Raw genomic sequence first — 18374 nt, forward strand, 5'->3', positions numbered from 1 at the left:
CAGTTCCAGGGGCCCAGGCAACGTTGCCTCTCTCTGAGGCTGGGTTGTATTGAAGTTGCTTGTTTCCACACAGGCTGGTGGACTAGGACATCACTGTCCCTGAGGAGGGCCCATCCTGGGTCCACTTGGAAGTTCTGTTCCCCCTCCTAACCTGTCACCGGGGAGGCTGCTCTCAGGTGAACATGAGGTTCCCACCGTGTCTCTACCATGAGGGTGGCAGCCTGATCCCCGCCCTCTGGCCTGTCTCTGGAAGAATGGACAAACATTTAGGCAGTTTAAGAGAGTGGGTTTTCTTTTAGTATTTCTTTCTGGCTGCACTGGTTTTGTTGCTGCACGAGGTCTTTCTCTAGTTACGATGAGCGGAGGGCTAATCTCTAGGTGCGGTGCGCAAGCTTCTCGTTACCGTGTCTTCTCTTGTTGCAGAGCACAGGGGTCTAGGAGCGTGGGCTTTCATAGTTGTGGCTCGTGGGCCCTAGAGTGTGCAGGCTTAAGTCGTTGCAGCTTACAGGCTCTATAGCTTTGGCTCAGAAGTTGTGACACAGGGACTTCTTTGCTCCTCAACATGTGGAATCTTCCCGGGCCAGGGTTTGAACCTGCATCCCCTGACTTGGCAGGTGGATTCTTATCCTCTGTGCTGCCGGGAGAATCCATTTTCAGCAGTTTAAAAGACAGTGCCTTCCGGAAAGAAGGCAGGGATTGGAACCGACACTCGCCCACCTGTGTTCAGAGCACAGTGGCCGAAGGTAGATATGACCCAGATGTTCATCAGCGGATGAACAGAGAAACAAAATGTGGTCCATCCATACGATGGGATGTGGTCCAGCCTGCACAAGGAAGGAAATTCTGACACATGATACCATGTGGATGAACCTTGAAAATATTAAGTGAAAGAAGCTGGACACAAAGGTCAAATATTGTATGATTCTACTTAGATGAGATGTCCAATGGTCAGATTCATAGAGACAGGAAGTAGCATGGTGATTCTAATTCCAGCCGATTTACATGGTGGGAATATAATAATGAGACCTGGTTCCTGCCAGCATGGTGCTAATGGTCGGCCCTCTTCCAGAGTGGGTGCAGCCAGGTCCTCCCCCACCCAGGCTCCCTGTAGCTCACTGAATCCCACAGCCACAGGTGAGTATGGTGCTGTGATGTGGTGAACATTGAGCCCTTGGCTCTAGCCTGGGCTTACCCAGGCTCCTCTTTGACATTGTTAGGCAAGTCCGTTAACTAGGCTGTGGGTCTCTGTGACCCGTCAACAAGGTGGACACGACTCATAGTGTTGCAGAAACCAGTAATCGAGAAGCCAAGCACCACATTCGGAGAGTTGGAAAACTCAGGTTTATTACACCAGTGGGCTCAGAGGAGTTAACACCCCAAGCTCTGGGCCCTGAACAAAGGGGTTACAGAGTTTTTATAGACCTACAATGGTGGGCAACACTAGCTGCTAATACACTTGTTTAAGCTAAGGGGTTTCACGCTTGGGAACAGCAGTCAAGATGGGGAAGGGGATGCCTAACCTTTAATCAGACAGGCGTGATTAAGCAGGCTTTCAGGGCTGGACAATTTCAAAGAGCAGGACAAGGGTGGCTGAGATAAGCTCCAGTTCCTAGTATTGTTAAGTCCCCACTTTCTGAGACTAGGTGACCTACATGATCCAGACTTTATAAGGAGCAAGCTGAGTTCCAGAGGCAGAACGATCAGGATGTTATGTAAAATTTTAACTTTTCCTCTTCAATAGGATCGGGATGAACAGATAAGAGAGCTCTGATCTGATGGATCCCATGGATGGATCTGGATGGTGTGGGATGCCAGCTTGGGGCTGGGGGTAGCACATGGCGATGGCCTCCATCCTAAGTGTGGTATCACCCTTGGGTGATATTCCGGGCACAAGGAATGCAGGCCCTAGGTTCTCCGTTGGAGACCAGAGCAGCTGTGGGCATGCCCTTCTTCCCCACTCTTTGCCTTCCTTCCCAGGACAGGTTACAACAACCTCAGCTTGACTTTGGCAAGTCAGCTCCATCAGACCTTCCCCCCGGCAGCTGGCAGCCCTTCAGATCAGACCCTGCATCTTCCTTGCCCTCAGGCTGATGGAGAAGGGAGAAGCAAGATGCTTGAAAGAGTAATTGTTTGCAGCGGAGACACCTGGGGGAAGGGGCCTGCATATCCGTGGCTCCAGGTACCAAACCGAGTCCCTCTGTGGACCTTGGAAACTGTCTTAGCCTCAGGGTTCCTCTCTCTTCCTCCTTCCTTTGGATTCTGTTGTTTTCCCACTCAATAAACAAAGGATACTTGTTAGGAAATATTTTTTAAAAATGAGCCGGGACTTCCCTGGTGGTTCAGTGGTAAAGAATCTGCCTGCCAATGCAGGAGACGTAGGTACAGTCCCTGATCCGGGAAGATCCACGTGCCATGGCACAGTTAAGCCCATGCACCACAACTACAGAAGCCCAAGCGCCTAGAGCCCATGGTGGCTCCACATGCCAGGGCTTCCGTGGGCCATGTCAGGTCTTCAGGGAGGTCCTGTCTGCTGGGCTGACTCCAGGGTTTTCTTCCGTCTGTGTTGCCTCTCTTGAACTCTGGGATCCTAGAGACTGGTTCTCTGATCCCAAGAAATGTTAGTAGAGCACTTTGTCTGAGGTTCCCTCAAGTCTTGGAGATAGTCACAGGACCATGCCATTAGCCCCTGTGAACCCAGCTGCCCGGCGTGCACGTGTGTGTCGTCTGCTTGTGCTCACCCTGCGTGGGATGGGGCCCGAGCCCAGAGCAGGCACAGGGGGCCACAGACACATCGGTCCCTTCGTTCACATGACGTCCATCCCGAGTGCACCTTGAGTGAAGGATGAGAAAGACTCCACTTCTACCTTTCTCTCCATCGCAACACTTAGCTGAGCTCCAAGGATATACCAGGTGCTCAGTAAATGCCTGGGGATTGGTTGGTTCATTGATTCATGCTCTTCGCAGTCTGCTGACTGCTTACCCTTGACCACCTCTGAACTCCCGCTTTTCTCCAAGACAGGAAAGGGTTGTCCCTCTGCTTCTCCACATTTAGAAGCTGCTCTGTGTCCCAGTCAGGAGGGATGACTGGACAAGACAGTCTGACCTGAGGAGTCCTCGTCCTCGTCCACCCACCCGAGTTAAGTGGGTCTGGGCCTGTTTTAGAAACCCTGGACCCTGCTGTGTGTCCGGGTGCTGAGCTGCTTCAGTTGTCTCTGACTCTTTGCAGCCCCATGGACTGTAGCCCGCCAGGCTCCTCTGTTCATGGGATTTCCCAGGCGAGAGTACTGGAGTGGGTAGCCATTCCCTCCTCCAGGGGATCTTCCTGACCCAGGGATCAAATCCGAGTCTTTTACGTCTTCTGAATTGGCAGGCAGTTTCTTTGCCACTATTACCACCTGGGAGGCCCCCCTGGACCCTGTTACCTTTAGATTTTCCAGAAACCATCATATTTCATCAAGCGTCTTTGTCAAGACTCCCCCAGACAGAACTGTGTGTGTACCTGTGACTGTGCTGTATAGACCTGGACGTGTACCCAAGGGCCTGAAGTGTTGTCAGTTCTGTTTTTTCTTTGTCACGGTGATGATGATGATGACAATATCCTGGAAGCGCCCTGGGGCCTGGCCAGACCTTCAGGGAGGTCAGTGTGGGTCAGTCCACGGCTGGAGGGTGGCAGAAAGTTACAGTGCGGGTCCGTGTGCAGGTACATCCTGTGCTCCCCAAGCAGAGCACAGAAGACAAAGGGCATTTGCTCCCTCCCTCTGTCTCCTTGCTTCATCCATCCCCTTAGAGTCTTTCACTCAGATCTGGCAGTCCCGGTGAGCAGGACATGGCAGCAGGGCTAAAGTGCCCAGCACGTCCCTGCACAGCTCCATCGCCCCCTTTGGGTCCCCTCAGGCGGCCCAGGTAGGGCGGTAGGGACAGTCCCTGGTGTCTGGTTGGCAAGCCCCTGCCTACCCTGCTCATCCAGGCCCCGCAGCAGCTCCCGGCTGGTTCGGCTGGTTCGGCAGGGTGCTGGGGGTGGTGAGAAGCTAGCTCGGCAGGGAGGAGCGGGCAGCTGGCTGTTTGACTCTGAGCACAGCATCTGGAGGGGGCGGCAGGTGAGGAGGGGAAGAGGCTCTTTGGGGCCCTTCCTGTATCTCTGCTTATCAAATCGGAGGGTCTGGGGAGACTTTGGGGCCCCACCCATCTCCCATCCCATACCCCCTTCCCACCCATACACCTGAGCTCCGAGAGAGCGTGACCCACGGCTGCTGCGTGGCTCGCCCTTGTGTTGAGAAGCACGAGGCTCAGAGACCAGGGCAAGGGTAGTAGGCCTGTGTGCAGATGCTTTCTGTCCAGTTTTCCAGCTCTTCGGGGGTGTTTGGGTCTTTCTGGGCTTCCCTGGTAGCTCAGATGGTAAAGAATCCGCCTACAATGCAGGAGACCCCAGTTCAGTCCTTGGGCTGGGGAGATCCCCTGGAGAAGGGATAGGCCACCCACTCTATTATTCTTAGGCTTCCCTGGTGGCTCAGTGCCACCAGGTGGCTCTGCCTGCAATGTGGGAGACCTGGGTTTGATCCCTGAGTTGGGATGATCCCCTGGAGAAGGGAATGGCTACCCACTACCATATTCATGCCTGGAGAATCCCCATAGACAGAGGAGCCTGGGGTCGCAAATAATCAGACACGACTGAGCAAGCAGGCATGGCTGTTCTGGGGCTTGTTTGGGGAGGTGTTATTGGCTAAATTGGAGGGGCGGGGAGCTCGTGTGGGAGGTGTGGGGGTGAGTAGGAAGGGACGGTGATGGTGGTGGCAGAATTGGATCAGGTTCTCAAGTGTGTCCCGTAGAGAGCGTGGAATTTAGGATTCAGGGTTCAAACCCTACCTGCTATCCTTGTGACTTCAATGAGGTTTTTATCCTCTAAGCCCTGTTTTCCTCTAGGCTTGTTGTCCTGAATAGAATCATCTATATTTCTTTTACCATAAACATAAGTACGTGTATGACCCGTACATGCTAAGGTTGCAGTAATAATCATTCCTCTTGCATCAGGTCCCTGGGGTGTCACGACTGGAAAGGAAAGGCTGTGTCTTTGCCGTCTGAGACTCTCTCTCAGGTGACAGTGCCTGGCTCCACCCCTAGCTGTCTGTGCCACCTTGGGTTTCTGGTGGCGCCCGGGGCCTGCTGGCGTCCAGCCACAGCAGCTTTGCTCTGCAGGGCCCGTGTGACTGGCCCTCAGGTGCATGCCAAGGTCAGAGTTAGTCTTGCTTTCTGGTCCCGGGAAGCAGTGCTGGTTCCCAGCCTTGGTGGAGCTGTGCCCGGGTGTCACAACCTCCCGTCCCCTGGACAGCCTGCTGTTCTCTGGTGGGACGAGGGCTCTTTCTCCGCTTGGCTCCTCCAGGGTTCATCACCTTGTCTCTGTACAGATGCTGAGCTTCTTAGCAAATCGTCTGCATTCACCTCGGGTCTTTGGGTCCTTTACCCGCCCTGCTGGCTCGTCCTTCAGCCCCGCCTTCCTGCGGCCCTCGAGGGCTCAGGCCTTCCCGTCTTGCAAAGTGTGTCTTAGCTCAGGGCAGACGCCAGCCCTTAACAGTGCAGCCCTGCCCAGGCCGGAGGTGGTGAGGATGCAGTGAAATAATGCACATGAGAGTTTTTTGGGGGGAAAAAAAAAGATAATAAAGGACCATGGGCTGTGCGTATGCCATATTTTCACCTAAGAGCTGAAGAGATGATCTCTAGGCCTTTGAAGAGTCCATGCTATGCAGGGGAGGGGCGTTGGTGGCGTAGGGGCTGATGCTGAACTTGATAGCCCAGCTCTGTGAGGGCAGAATGTGAGGCCCGAATGTGAGGCCCATTGCTGGTGTTTGTCTGTCACCTGAGATCAGGGTGTCTGTCTCCTGGCACAAATGTGACACCTGGTGCAGGAGAGACAGGCCCTGGCAGCTGGCACTCTGGCCGGGAGTTGGAGTTCACTTAGCTGAGGGCAGGTGACAAGTGTCAGTAGTTGAATTGGCACATTCTTTAGCTCCTGGTCCCTGCAGAGAGGCTGATCAGGGCTGAGGTCTCTACTGGCAGAGTGAACACAGGAAAAGCCCCGCACAGTGCCTGATGCCTACTATGGATTCAGTGAATATTAACATGGGTGGAGGGTAGCGGGGAATAGGTGGAGGGGTGCAGGGAGCAGCCGCGCAGCAGAGAGGAGACTGTCTGTACCCTTACCACGGAGTCACTGCTGGCCTGTGGTCTGCCTGCTCTGTACGGAGAGGAGACAGCAGCCACTGGCTGTCTGTAGTTTGCAACATTCTGAAGTGGCTGGAGTTCATGTCTTCAGCAGATGTTGTTGGAGGAAGGAGTGTTAACTCTGTCCGACCGCACACCAGGCCTGACGGACATCACTGGCTCCTCGTGGCATTCCCGTGGGGCAGGTGTCATCACCCCCACCAGCCGGAGGAGGAAACCAGGTCAAAGAGCTTCAACTAGTTGCTCATGCGGTCCGGCCACCGTTTCTCATGGAGGAAAGCCAGAGAGACCTTTCTGACTCCAGAGCCTTCTTGTCTTTTCCATACTGTGACATCTGCAAAGAGCATTTCCTGCTCCTTGAATTGCTAACCTGGGCTGTTGACTGTCTCGCTCCAGGTATTTCAAAGCCATGTACCTAACTGGGCCCTGTGTCTGTGACCCAGGCAGGGCCCAGTTAGGTTTAACCACTGGCCTCCCCTCCCTTCAGTGGATTTGTCCTTGTTCACTGGGAAACCCACCTCTTACCCTCTTTTAAAGAGAAATAAAGGGACTTCCCTGGCAGTCCAATGGTTAAGACTCCACACTTCCACTGCAAAGGATGCAGGTTTGATCCCTGGTCGGGGAACTAAGATCCTGCATGCCATGCAGTGCAGCCAAAGAAAAAAAAAGAAGCAAAGGAGACACCAACATAAAGAACAGACTTTTGGACTCAGTGGGAGGAGAGGGTGGGAGGAGAGAATAGCATTGAGATATACACATTCAGTTCAGTTCAGTCGCTCAGTCATGTCCAACTCTTTGCGACCTCATGAACTGCAGCACACCAGGCCTCCCTGTCCATCACCAACTCCCGGAGCCTACCCAAACTCATGTCCATTGAGTTGGTGATGCCATCCAACTATCTCATCCTCTGTTGTCCTCTTCTCCTCCTGCCCTCAATCTTTCCCAGCATCAGTTCAGTTCAGTCGCTCAGTCGTGCCCGACTCTTTGTGACCCCATGAACCGCAGCATGCCAGGCCTCCCTGTCCATCACCAACTCCCAGAGTCCACCCAAACCCATGTCCATCAAGTTGGTGATGCCATCCAGCCATCTCATCCTCTGTCATCCTTCTCCTCCTGCCCTCAATCTTTCCCAGCATCAGGGTCTTTTCCAATGAGTCAGCTCTTCCCATCAGATGGCCAAAGTATTGGAATTTCAGCTTCAACATCAGTCCTTCCAGTGAATACCCAGGACTGGTCTCCTTTAGGATGGACTGGTTGGATCTCCTTGCAGTCCAAGGGACTCTCAAGAGTCTTCTCCAACACCACAGTTCAAAAGCATCAATTCTTAGGCACTCAGCTTTCTTTATAGTCCAACTCTGACATCCATACATGACCACTGGAAAAACCATAGCCTTGACTAGACGGACCTTTGTTGGCAAAGTAATGTCTCTGCTTTTTAATATGCTGTCTAGGTTGGTTATAACTTTCCTTCCAAGGAGCAAGCTTCTTTTAATTTCATGGCTGCAATCACCATCTGCAGTAATTTTGGAGCCCGAAAAATAAAGTCAGCCACTGTTTCCACTGTTTCCCCATCTATTTGCCATGAAGTGATGGGACCGGATGCCATGATCTTAGTTTCCTGAATGTTGAGCTTTAAGCCAACTTTTTCGGTCTCCTCTTTCACTTTCATCAAAAGGCTCTTTTGTTCTTTGCTTTCTGCCATAAGGGTGGTGTCATCTGCATATCCGAGGTTATTGATATTTCTCCTGGCACATTACCATATGTAAAATAGATGACCCATGCGAGTTTGGTGTATGATGCTGGGCACCCAAAGCTGGTGCTCTGGGACAACCTAGAGGGATAAGGTGGGGGAAGGTGGGAGGGGTGTTCAGGATGGAGGAGACACATGTATGCCTGTTCATACATGGTTCATACTGATGTATGGCAAAACCCATCACAATATTGTAAAGTAATTATCCTCCAATTAAAATAAATAAATAATTTTTTTAAAAAGAGAGACATAAGTAGAGCCAGGCACAAGTTAAAGGTGACAGATTGAACTCGAAACTGTCACAGTATGGGAGAAAGACCATGGTATAGAGCTAAGCTCAGTTCCAAAGACAGCAAAGGCAGCTGGGGATTCACAGTGCATAGGCAGAGTGAGGGGTCAGCGGATGGGAAGTGACCAGGAGGAGCCATCAGGCTGGGGGACTCCTGCCAGCAAAGCCCAACAGGACCCTGGCTACCTATCAGGTTCAACTATCAAGGATAGGGGGAATTCTGTAAGCAGACTTAACAGGATTCTTCCTAAAACCTGGGCTGGGCAGGCCAAGGACAGGGCTTAAGGACAAGGCCTAGTCAAAAAGAGAGCTCAGAGGAGCCCATCCAGAGTTTGGTCCAGGAGCAGGTGTTCCTTGTCCCTTCCCAGCAAACATAAGGACAAGGCATGGTGAGACCACGGTGAGAGTCCATTGACCATAGGGCAAGTCATCTTGCCTTCTGCGTGACTTCCAGGAGCCAGAGAATTTGGCCGGAAGTGAAGACAAGTCTGTGGGAAAGAATGTGGATGTGAGACACACAGGAACCCCTGTGTGTGAGAATGTGGTGCATTATGTTTTCAGAGTTGTGTTCTCATGCCTGTGTCTACAAGGAGATGGTCTTCAGTCACCACACAGAGTCAAGGAACAGGTGACCCAATCGTCCCCAGGCAGAGACAAGGCAGTGCCTGTCCACCCTCCCCTCCCACGGTGTGAATCACATGTCCGCCTGCCCCAGCCACTAACCCAGAGCCCCCGGGGCCTAGGCAGAGACGGGGCTCCATCATTAGTGGTGTCTGAGCAGGGTTAGTGGGGGACAAGCATCTCTCCTGTGAGCTCGTGCAGAAAGTCAGGACCAGCTCCGGAACATTCTTCCTCCTTTTGCCCCCCTCCCCTGTCCTCATCTCACATCACCAGCCCCAGAATCCTGCTTCCCTAAAACATCTCTCTGCGTTGAACTAGTATGACCTGTTTCTGCCTGCCAGCTGGCCCGCCATGGAAACAGCAGAGACCTTGATGCGGTGGGATAAACCTGCAAAAGTCTCAATAAACACAACAGCAGCAGACGGCTAATGTCTGCGTAGAAACCCAGGGGCACCAATCTCCAGCTAAGACCTCTGCCTGCCAGATTCCCCACAGTCTTCCCCAGACAGCATCCCCAGGAGAAAATATAGGCTGGACGAGGAAAGACTGGCCGGTGAGATAGACAGGCTGTCTGGGCTGACCCTGGCTTTGCAACAGCAGTGGACTCTGTGACCTTCAGGTCTCGGCGTCTCTTTCCCCATCTGTGCAGGGGGGTAATCAGACCTGGCTCATCTCCCCAGGTTCTGCAAGGCTCAGATGAGATCATGCCTGGGAGGTGCGAAGGAAACCCTGAGGGGCCACCCCCAGAGTGGGAAAGAAAAGCCCCCACTGCACCCCACTGTCCAGCTCCCTCTCCCAGAGTCACTCACACACACACCTGGGCAAAATGCTGGTGTCTACCTGCTGTGGCCTGTGTTTGTGGGCTGTGCTCTTTCCTCTGTGTCTGCTTGGCTGGAGGTGTCTCTACCAGTGCTGGTGTGGAGGTCCTAGGATGCTTCGGCCTCCGGGGAGCTCTTGGCTCCTAGGGGCCAGTGGTGCCAGTCTCACTCTCACGCAGCACCCGCTGTGGTGTCCTGGGGGTTCATTTAAAAACATTTATGTATTTGCTTTTTTGGCTGTGCTAGGTCTTCGTTGTGGTCCACGGGATCTGTAGTTACAGCAGGGAACTCTTAGTTGCGATAGGTGGGATCGAGTTCCCTGACCAGGGATAGAACCCGGGCCCCCTGCATTGGGAGCGTGGAGTCTTAGCCCTGGACCCCCAGGGAAGTCGCTGTCCTAGGGGCATCTTGAGGAAGCTGTTGCAGAGGTTCCTGCACCTTTGCAGCAAAGTGGTTTCCGTCCGAACTATAGTGCTTGCCCCGATCCATGACATGATTTCACTTTTAATGTTCCCGTTACCCAGGGTCAACCACAGTCTGAAAATATTAAATTGAACATTCCAGAAGTGAGCGATTCATAAGCTTTCAGTTGTGTGCTGTTCTGATCAGTGTGATGAAATCTCTCACTGTCCAGTCCTGCCCAGGAGGTGGGCCACCCTCTTTCTCCCCCACATCCCGTCCCGTTGGTCTCCTAGTGGCCATCTCGGCTATCAGACTGTCCTGGCATTGCACTGCTTGTGTTCAGGTGACTCTTACTCAACTTAATACTGTCCCTGAAGTGCAAGAGTAGTAATGCTGGGGATGTGAATTTGCCAAAGCGAAGCCTTAACGCGTTGCCTCCTTTTGACCATGCTATGTGGCCTGTGGGATCTTAGTTCCCCAGAGCAGGGATTGAACCTGTGCTCCCAGTAGTGGAAGTGCAAGGTCTTAACCACTGGACCACCAGGGAAGTCCCTTAAAGTGCTTCTTTTAAGTGAAGAGATGAAACCTAATAAAGAAAAAAAAAATCATATACCAAGTTTGCTAAGATCTACAGCAAGAGCAAATCTTCTACTCCTGAAATTGTGAAGAAGGGAAAAGAAATTTGTACTGGTTTTGCTGTCAAACCTGAAACTGCTCAAGTTATAGCTTCAGTGCATGATAAGTGCTCAGTTAAGACGGCAAAGGCATTCACTTTGTACAGTAAAATATTTGTACAGAGTGACTCATATAACTTTTATTACGATACACTGTATTATTGTTCTATTTTACTTTTCATATTGTTAATCTCTCACCGTGTCTAATTAAACTTAATCATAGGTGTGTATGAATAAACAGCATATATATGTAGTTTGATACTCTGTGTGGTTTTAGGATATCTGCTGTGGGGGGGTCTTAAACATACCCCTCATGGACAGGGGGTTGACTGTGTTTGCTGCCCAGATAACTGGGGTTCCATTGCCTCACCTGAAATGAGGACTAGGTGGTCTTGTTTTTTTTTCTTGGCTGCGCCGAGTTTTAATTGTGGCATGTGGGATCTAGTTCCCTGACCAGGGATCAAGCCCAGGCCCCCTGCACTGGAAGCCCAGGGTCCCAGCCACTGGACCCCCAGGGAAGTCCCGAGTAGGTGGTCTTGAAAGCCCCTCCCAGCTCCTGGAAGCCTGTGATTCTGGCTCATGTTTCCACATATCAAAGTCTCCATCCTGCTCACCTGGGAGCGGCCCCAGCCCTCCGTGGACATCAGTGCTGACGGCTGAATTCTGACTCTCCCACCCCACCCTTGGCAGCCCCTCTGCGTGATGGTGAATGCGCGCGTGTCCCCTCGCTCTCACTGTGGTGTGGCTGGGACCTTCTCGGGTTGTGTGTGAGGGCACAGGCGTCAGCCGGCTCACAGCCTCCAGGTCAGTCCAGGAGGAGCCGGTCCTCGAATCTCACGACTCCGGCTGTTGCTAGATCCGATTGGTGGGCGCCAGGTCCTGGCTCACCCTTTCCTGCCCCCACCCCTAGCTCTGGCCCATCCAGCTGCCCAGCAACTAGCGGTGGGCAGGGGGAGGGCCTCCCAGTCAGACAACCCCGCTGGCTCCCTGGCTTGGAGGAGGGAAAGTTGCGGAGGGAAAAAGCTCAGCTCCACCATCCTGTGAGACTCTTCCTTGGTTTTTGGGCAAATTAGGCCTGGAGAGGCAGCCTGTGGTGGTCACCGCGGCAGGACAAAGCTCCGCTTTCACCCGGCCTGGCTCCCTCTCTGACTTAGGAAAGACAGCAAATCCCAACAGGAGATGAGCTCATGTCCTCGCTTTCTGCCATGTTGACCTTGGCCAAGGTGTAACTGTCTCCCAACACCCCCACCCCCACAGCCAGCCGTGAGGAGCAGCAGAAGGAATACCATTCCCTCAGTTTTCCTGCCCTGAGTCTCACGGATATATGCGGTCTTCGGGTCATACTGACCTTGTTCCTCTCTTCCTCTTTCCCCTCCTCAGGGTACGGCAGCTGGAGGGAGCTGGCCAAGGCTCTGGCCAGCAGAAACATTCCGGCTGTGGACCCGAATCTGCAGTTCTACCGTCCCCAGAGGCTGGGCCCCAAGGTACGTGGCAGGGTCAGCTGTCCCCTTGCTGCTGCCTTAACTCGGGTCCCCCACCCGCCCACCCACATAGCCCTGAGGGCATCCTCCACTTTCCTGTGTTAGGAGAAGCAGAGCAGAGGGACGCCCTGGATGGCAGACTGGCGTCCTGGGCTCTCCTACCTTGTGGGTAGAGATATCCATCCTGCCCTCCCTCCTCAAAGCCTTTATTATGTCTTCAAGATGCCCAAGTCTGAGCTGTCCAGGGATGTGGCCTCCATCTCTGCAAGAACAGGGGCTGGAGGAAGGACCAGCACGTCTCGCCTCCTGCTAGGATGACTGGGCTGGTCCTCCAGTCACAATCCCGGATGCTGGCAGCCAAGAGTCACAGATGATGTGGTAGACAGACACCCCTCCCTGAAAATAGCTGCAAATAATGGAGCATTTTCCTGATAGTGTTTCTTGGGCTGCTGGTCCCCAGAAGCAGCTCTGGGTGGGGGTTTGGGAACTCAAGGTCAGTTCAGCTTGGAGCCGTAAGGTTGAGCTTCTGAGCCTAGAACAGATACTGCCCCCAAGGCTGGACCAGAGCCTAACTGACCCCATGGACCTACAGGGTAGGGAAGAGTTGGGGTGTCCCCAGGGGGACAAATGTTAGGATAAATGAGTTGCACCCTAAGGGGGTGTAGAGGAAGAGGGAGGCAGGGTCCCTGTCCTCAGGAGAGCCTGGTCTAATTAGAAAAGAATGCTTTTGGTATGGGAAGACTGAGAAAAGTCAGGAAAGCGGAAACATCCCAGAAGTCTATGTTGGAGGTGTGTTGGTGAGGGACAGTGTGTGGGCCAGAAACAGGAATGTCCTTAAGTTGACAAGCTTCCGACAGCAGGACTATGTCTCTTGACCCTCTGCATCCCCCTCAGGCACATTCAAGGGGCCCCGGTCCTATCGCCCCCTTCATATTCCCACCAAGTTCATTCTTCTCTGTTCTGCCAGGACCCAGGCTCAGCACGTGGTGGGAGTGGAAACAGCAGCTACCTGAAGTGGAATAAGCCGGTGCCCTGGCTCTCAGAGGTGAGGCTGCTCCTTGAAAGGCAGGGTTAAAAAAACAGTGTTGATATTAGTAGGTCACTCCAGAGGCCACAGAGCATTTTATTCTAGTGGTTATTATTAAAGTTTTTCATCTAGGGGCTTCCCTGGCGGTCCAGTGGTTAAGACTCTGCACTTCCACTGTAGGGGGTTTGGGATTGATCCCTGGTTGGGGAACTAAGATCCCACATGCAGCTCAGTGAGCCAAAAAAAAAGTTTTTTGTCGTCTAATTTGAAGAAAAAAGTTAGAGTCCAGGCTCACTGAATTTTCTTCCTTAACTAACAGAGAGAAGTGGTTTTTATTAAAGTTTTCCACCTAGGGGCTTCCCAGGTGGCTCGGTGGTAAAGAATCCACCTGCCAATGCAGGAGGTTCAATCCTGGGCTGGGAAGATTCCCCTGGAATCCACTCCAGTATGCTTGCTGGAAAATCCTGTGGACAGAGGAACCTGGCAGGCTACAGTCCATGGGGTCACACAGAGTGAGACACGAGTGAGCAGCTAAGCACAAAAGTACTACCGTGTGCCGGGCTTTGTGTGTAACCTGTCAGCTTTATGATCCAGTGGGACAGTGTAGTGTCCTCATTTTATGGGTGAGAAAAGTAAAGCTCAAGAAAGCTATGGGACTTTCATGTCTATGCCAGTCCCCAGTCGTAAAATTCGGCTTCCCAAACTGTCTTTCTTGGACCATTAAGTCCCATAAGATACTCCAGTCAGAAAGGAATCCACTGTGAAATATGATTTAAAATCTATAGACATCCACTTCCTGAAAATACATGTTAGTACATGAAAGATGCTGAGTTCTGTCATCCTCTATTTGACTTCATTTCTCCCAGCACGCACCAAACTTAGTCACCTCCCAAACTGCCTTTTTCCATTCAACTTTGGTGCTCTATGAAACCAGTGCACTGAGGGACTATATGCTAGGAAACTCTTGCTTTAGAAAATTTTTATAGGAAGCGGTCAAACGTGTGAATAAAAATTGTCATAACCATCATCACACCTCTTGTTTATGTTGGACTGGACAGATTCTTTTTCTCTTGGTATAGAAACGGAGGCTTGCAGGTTTATTACAGACACAAGATTACCTGGAGTAAACGCTTGTGCAGACATTCCAGAGCAGCATAGTGATTTGGGGGTGAACATTTTAAATTTGGGCGTCGGACCATGCAACTTGTCCAGGCCTCTCTTGGCCGGGTGGTGGCGGCCAGCCAGTTGTCTTCATCCACACCTATCACAGGTTGGTCTCTACCGCCTGGGTGATTTCCTTTCCAGTCCACCCATTTGCTGCGGGGCGAGAGTGAAGGCGGTGGTGTTATGCGAAATATGATGGTAGGTTATCTACCGTGAAATTGCCTCTGGTTAAATCCTGAGAGAGTGGATTACATCACTGGCACACCTGTACCAGGTGACATCATCGGGTAATTAGGCCCCACCCCACCTGGAGATAGTACTGTGAAAACCACTGGTCCAGCGATTCAGCCTTCTCTCCTTTGAGGCCAGTTTGGATCATTTTTCTGAATGAACCAATTATTTTGAAAGATTGTAACTACATCATAGTCTGCATTTATTAATCATTAATTTTCCCGCTTTTCTTGGCCAGTCAAAGATGGAGATGTATATGATCTGCTTGCATGCTCTGTTGTGTCCAACTCTTTGTGACCCCATGGTCTATAGCCTGCCAGGCTCATCTGTCCATGGGATTTTCTAGGCAAGAATACTGAAGTGGGTTGCCATTTCCTCCTCCGGGGGATCTTCCCAATCTAGTGATCGAATCCCTGTCTCTCGCATTGTGGGCAGATTCTTTACCACTGAGCCGTCAGGGAAGCTCTGGAGATATATCTATATATATCTCGATGAAAACAGTAACAAGTAGTAAATAGTGATTAAAATGTGGTTAACTTTTAAAAGGAATAGTTGATCTTTTAGTAGGTGTGTTTAGCCTTTTGGTGGTAAATGCCTGATTTCCACTGACTTTGGTATTTTATTATTAAAAGTGGCTTCTTACAGCGAATTCCCTGGCAGTCCAGTGGTTAGGACTCCATGCTCTCACTGCCGAGGACCGGGATTCAGTCCCTGGCTGGGGGAACTAAGATCCTACAAGCCACGCAAAACAGCCAAAAAAAAAAAAGGAAGAAGAAAAGAAAGTGGCTTATAAAATCCTCCTCACATCTCTCGTGAATCTTCAGGGAATCACCAATCCAGTCTTTTCATTTCACCAGTGAGGGCACGTAGGTCCTCACACATGCAGCCGTCCAGCTGCAGTGGGGCCCTCCCCTCCAGCCCTCCGTGGGGACCTCTATTCCCTCTCCTTGCCTGTCTCCTGCCTTTGGACGTACAGTTTCAGCAGGAAGGGCTTTACTGCACATCTGCTGGCTGTCCGGGGCTGTCAGGCTGCACTATTATCTCCCCTTTCTGGGCAATGGCTTCCAAAGGGGTTGACCAGTCACTCCGCAAGGTGGCATAGCTCCTGCACCCTCCCCTGTGGGTGAGCATGGACAGAACACGGGAAGGCTGCCTGTGGTCTCTTCTTTGCCCAGCTCCCCTCCCCAGCCTTCAGCTGGCAGCTCAGAATCTCAGAGGCCAGAAGTGGCTCTCCAGCGCAGCAGGCTTAGTCATCACTCTGCTGTTCAGATAGGGAATGGACAGCTGGCGGGCTGGGCTTCATGACATAACTGCCCTCAGAAACTGTCCTGTCAGCTAAAATCATGAGACTCTGACTAGCAAACCCCACTAATTAACAAACCTCAATGGCAGTGCATTCACTTACCGTCGGTATTCGGTCTACTGACCGAACACTGTCTGCTACTCTGCTCCCCCTACAAAGCCAACATCGTTACAGGAAAGAAATGTGGTGGATATAGAGTCAGATCAAAGCAAGTTGGAGTCCACGGGTCATGTCGCGTGGGCTCTGTGACTTGGTATCTCTCTCCCAAGGGCTGGGATTCTGACTTCCCTTCTCAGGCCCTACCCCACCCCTTTTTTTCCTCTAACAGTTTTATTGAGATATAGTTCATATACCGTGTAATTCATAATTTTAAAAATATGAATTTGTTGTCAGTGATGGGTCTTAGTTGCAGCACTCCAGCTTAGTTGCTCCAGTTGCATGTGGGATGTTGGTTTTCTGACCAGCGATTGAACCTGGGTCCCCTGCATTGGAAGGTGGATTCTTACCCTCTGGACCACCAGGGAAGTCCCTATAATTCACCCAATTAATGTGTACAAGTCAATAGCGCTTAGTATATTCATAGAGTTGTCATCCATAACTATCAATTTAATATTAATAGGTTTTTGTCACCACTAAGGGAAGCCCCTCACCTAATAGCCTCACTACCCCCAGTCCCCAGACCCCAGGAAATGATAGTCTAATCTGTCTCTCTGGATCTTCCCATTCAGGTAGACTCTATATGAGGACTCTCTTCCTATAGAGAGACTTGTACTGTACGTGGCCGTCTTGTCTGGCTTGTGTTACTTAGCATTATGTTTTCAAGGCCCATCCGTGTGGCAGCGTTTGTATCAGAACTTCATTCCTTTTTCTGGCTGAGTAATCTTCCCCTGTGTGGACGGACCTCGCTATCTCATCCTCGGAAATGGGTGTTTAGGCTGTTTCTGCTTTCAGCTCCTGGGAATAACGCTGCTGTGGACATTTGTGTGCAGATTAGACCTGCCTTTTGTCAGGGCCCTGAACCCCCACCGTCACACATGTGGAAGTACGAGCCACCTGTGCCAGGGTTACTGCAGAGGCTGAGATGCAGAGGGTTAGGGTTAGGGTTACCCCCCTCAAATGGGGGTAATGTCCCCCACTAGGATTTCACTAGATGGGGCTCTGGTCGCTTCCTCCATCCAGAGAAATCTCTTATCCAGAGTTGGGAGCCCCTTGATTCCCAAGGGGAGCTCACTTGAGGGGCAGGTGTGAGTAAGAATCAAGAGGCAGTAGAGACTCTAAACAGGAGTTCGGAGTACAGGCCTCAATTGTCCTGCTGGGTGGAGGTCACATGGTCCTGTCAGGTGTGCTGGTCTTGAAAGTGTGAATCTGGCCAAGCAGCAGCCTGGTCCACGCTCCCACCAGTGCTGGGCTGCCCCACTGCCCCGGGGGGTGGACCACCTTCACACCCTCTGCGTCTCAGCCTCTGCAGTAACCTGGCACAGGTGGCTCATACTTCTGCATGTCTCTCTCCTCCAGGGACCCCTTTCCATCTTTGCATCAACACTGGTACAAACATCTCCAGTGCTTATAGGATAAATGAAGGAACATATGGCGCCAGGCTTAGCTGCTCTGAGCACTTGTTCCCTTGGATAATTAAGATGTGCAAGGAGTCCCGAGGAGGGAGCTGTAACTCTGCCTGGAGAAATTGTAGACGCCTAGAGAGGGATTTGAGAAGAGCCTTAAAGGATGAACTAGAATTTGCTGGGTGGGGAAGAAAGGAAAAGGCCTTCCAACCAGGAATCTGTTTGCAAAGGCAGAGAGGAGTGTGTGTGGGTGGAGGGCAGGTGTGACTGGGAGAGGGGTGAGGCAAGGCCGGGAAGCCAGGTTTTGTCCAGAAGCCTCTGGGAACCCTCAGAGGTGTAAAGCGGCAGAGTGGCATGGTCAGATCTGTCTTTAGAAACTTTTTTTTTTTCTCCCAGTTTCTATTTATTTATTTGGCTGCACCAAGTCTCAGTTGCAGCATGTGGGGTCTTAGGTCTTCTTTGCAGCCTGCGGGATCTTTAGTTACAGCGTGTGAACTCTTATTTGCAGTGGAGTCTTAGCCACTGGATTGTGAGGCCAGTCCCCGGATCTGTCTTTAGAAAGACACTTCTGCAGGCAGTGTGAGGAAATCCGTGGTGGGAGACGCCTCCATCCTGTTGGGAGGCTCTGTGAGGCCAGCGAGGCCTGGCAGAGGCCCTGTCGTGGTGCAAGGCCGTGGACGTTCCCAGGTGAGCACCCACAGGCAGTATTCACACCCCTAGATGCCCTCCCATTTCCACAGGTTCATTGCTGTGTGTCCTTGGGGAGTCAGTTTACCTCTCTGGGCTTTAATAGTGTCAACTCTGAAAGGAAAAGGTTCAACAGGTATTTTCTCCGC

At 51.8% G+C, this 18374-nt stretch overlaps 1 protein-coding gene across 2 annotated transcripts in view; it reads left to right on the plus strand.

Moving 5' to 3' along the window:
• Positions 1 to 18374, plus strand: part of B4GALNT3 (beta-1,4-N-acetyl-galactosaminyltransferase 3) — a 97868-nt gene that overhangs the window by 61086 nt on the left and 18408 nt on the right. For both annotated transcript variants that reach the window (XM_024991825.2, NM_001206695.1), the window contains 2 exon segments: positions 12151 to 12254; positions 13219 to 13296. In XM_024991825.2, coding sequence (XP_024847593.1) covers positions 12151 to 12254; positions 13219 to 13296 — 182 coding nt within the window.

This window comes from Bos taurus, chromosome 5 (genome assembly GCF_002263795.3).
Source record: "Bos taurus isolate L1 Dominette 01449 registration number 42190680 breed Hereford chromosome 5, ARS-UCD2.0, whole genome shotgun sequence".
Classification (NCBI taxonomy): Eukaryota; Metazoa; Chordata; class Mammalia; order Artiodactyla; family Bovidae; genus Bos; species Bos taurus.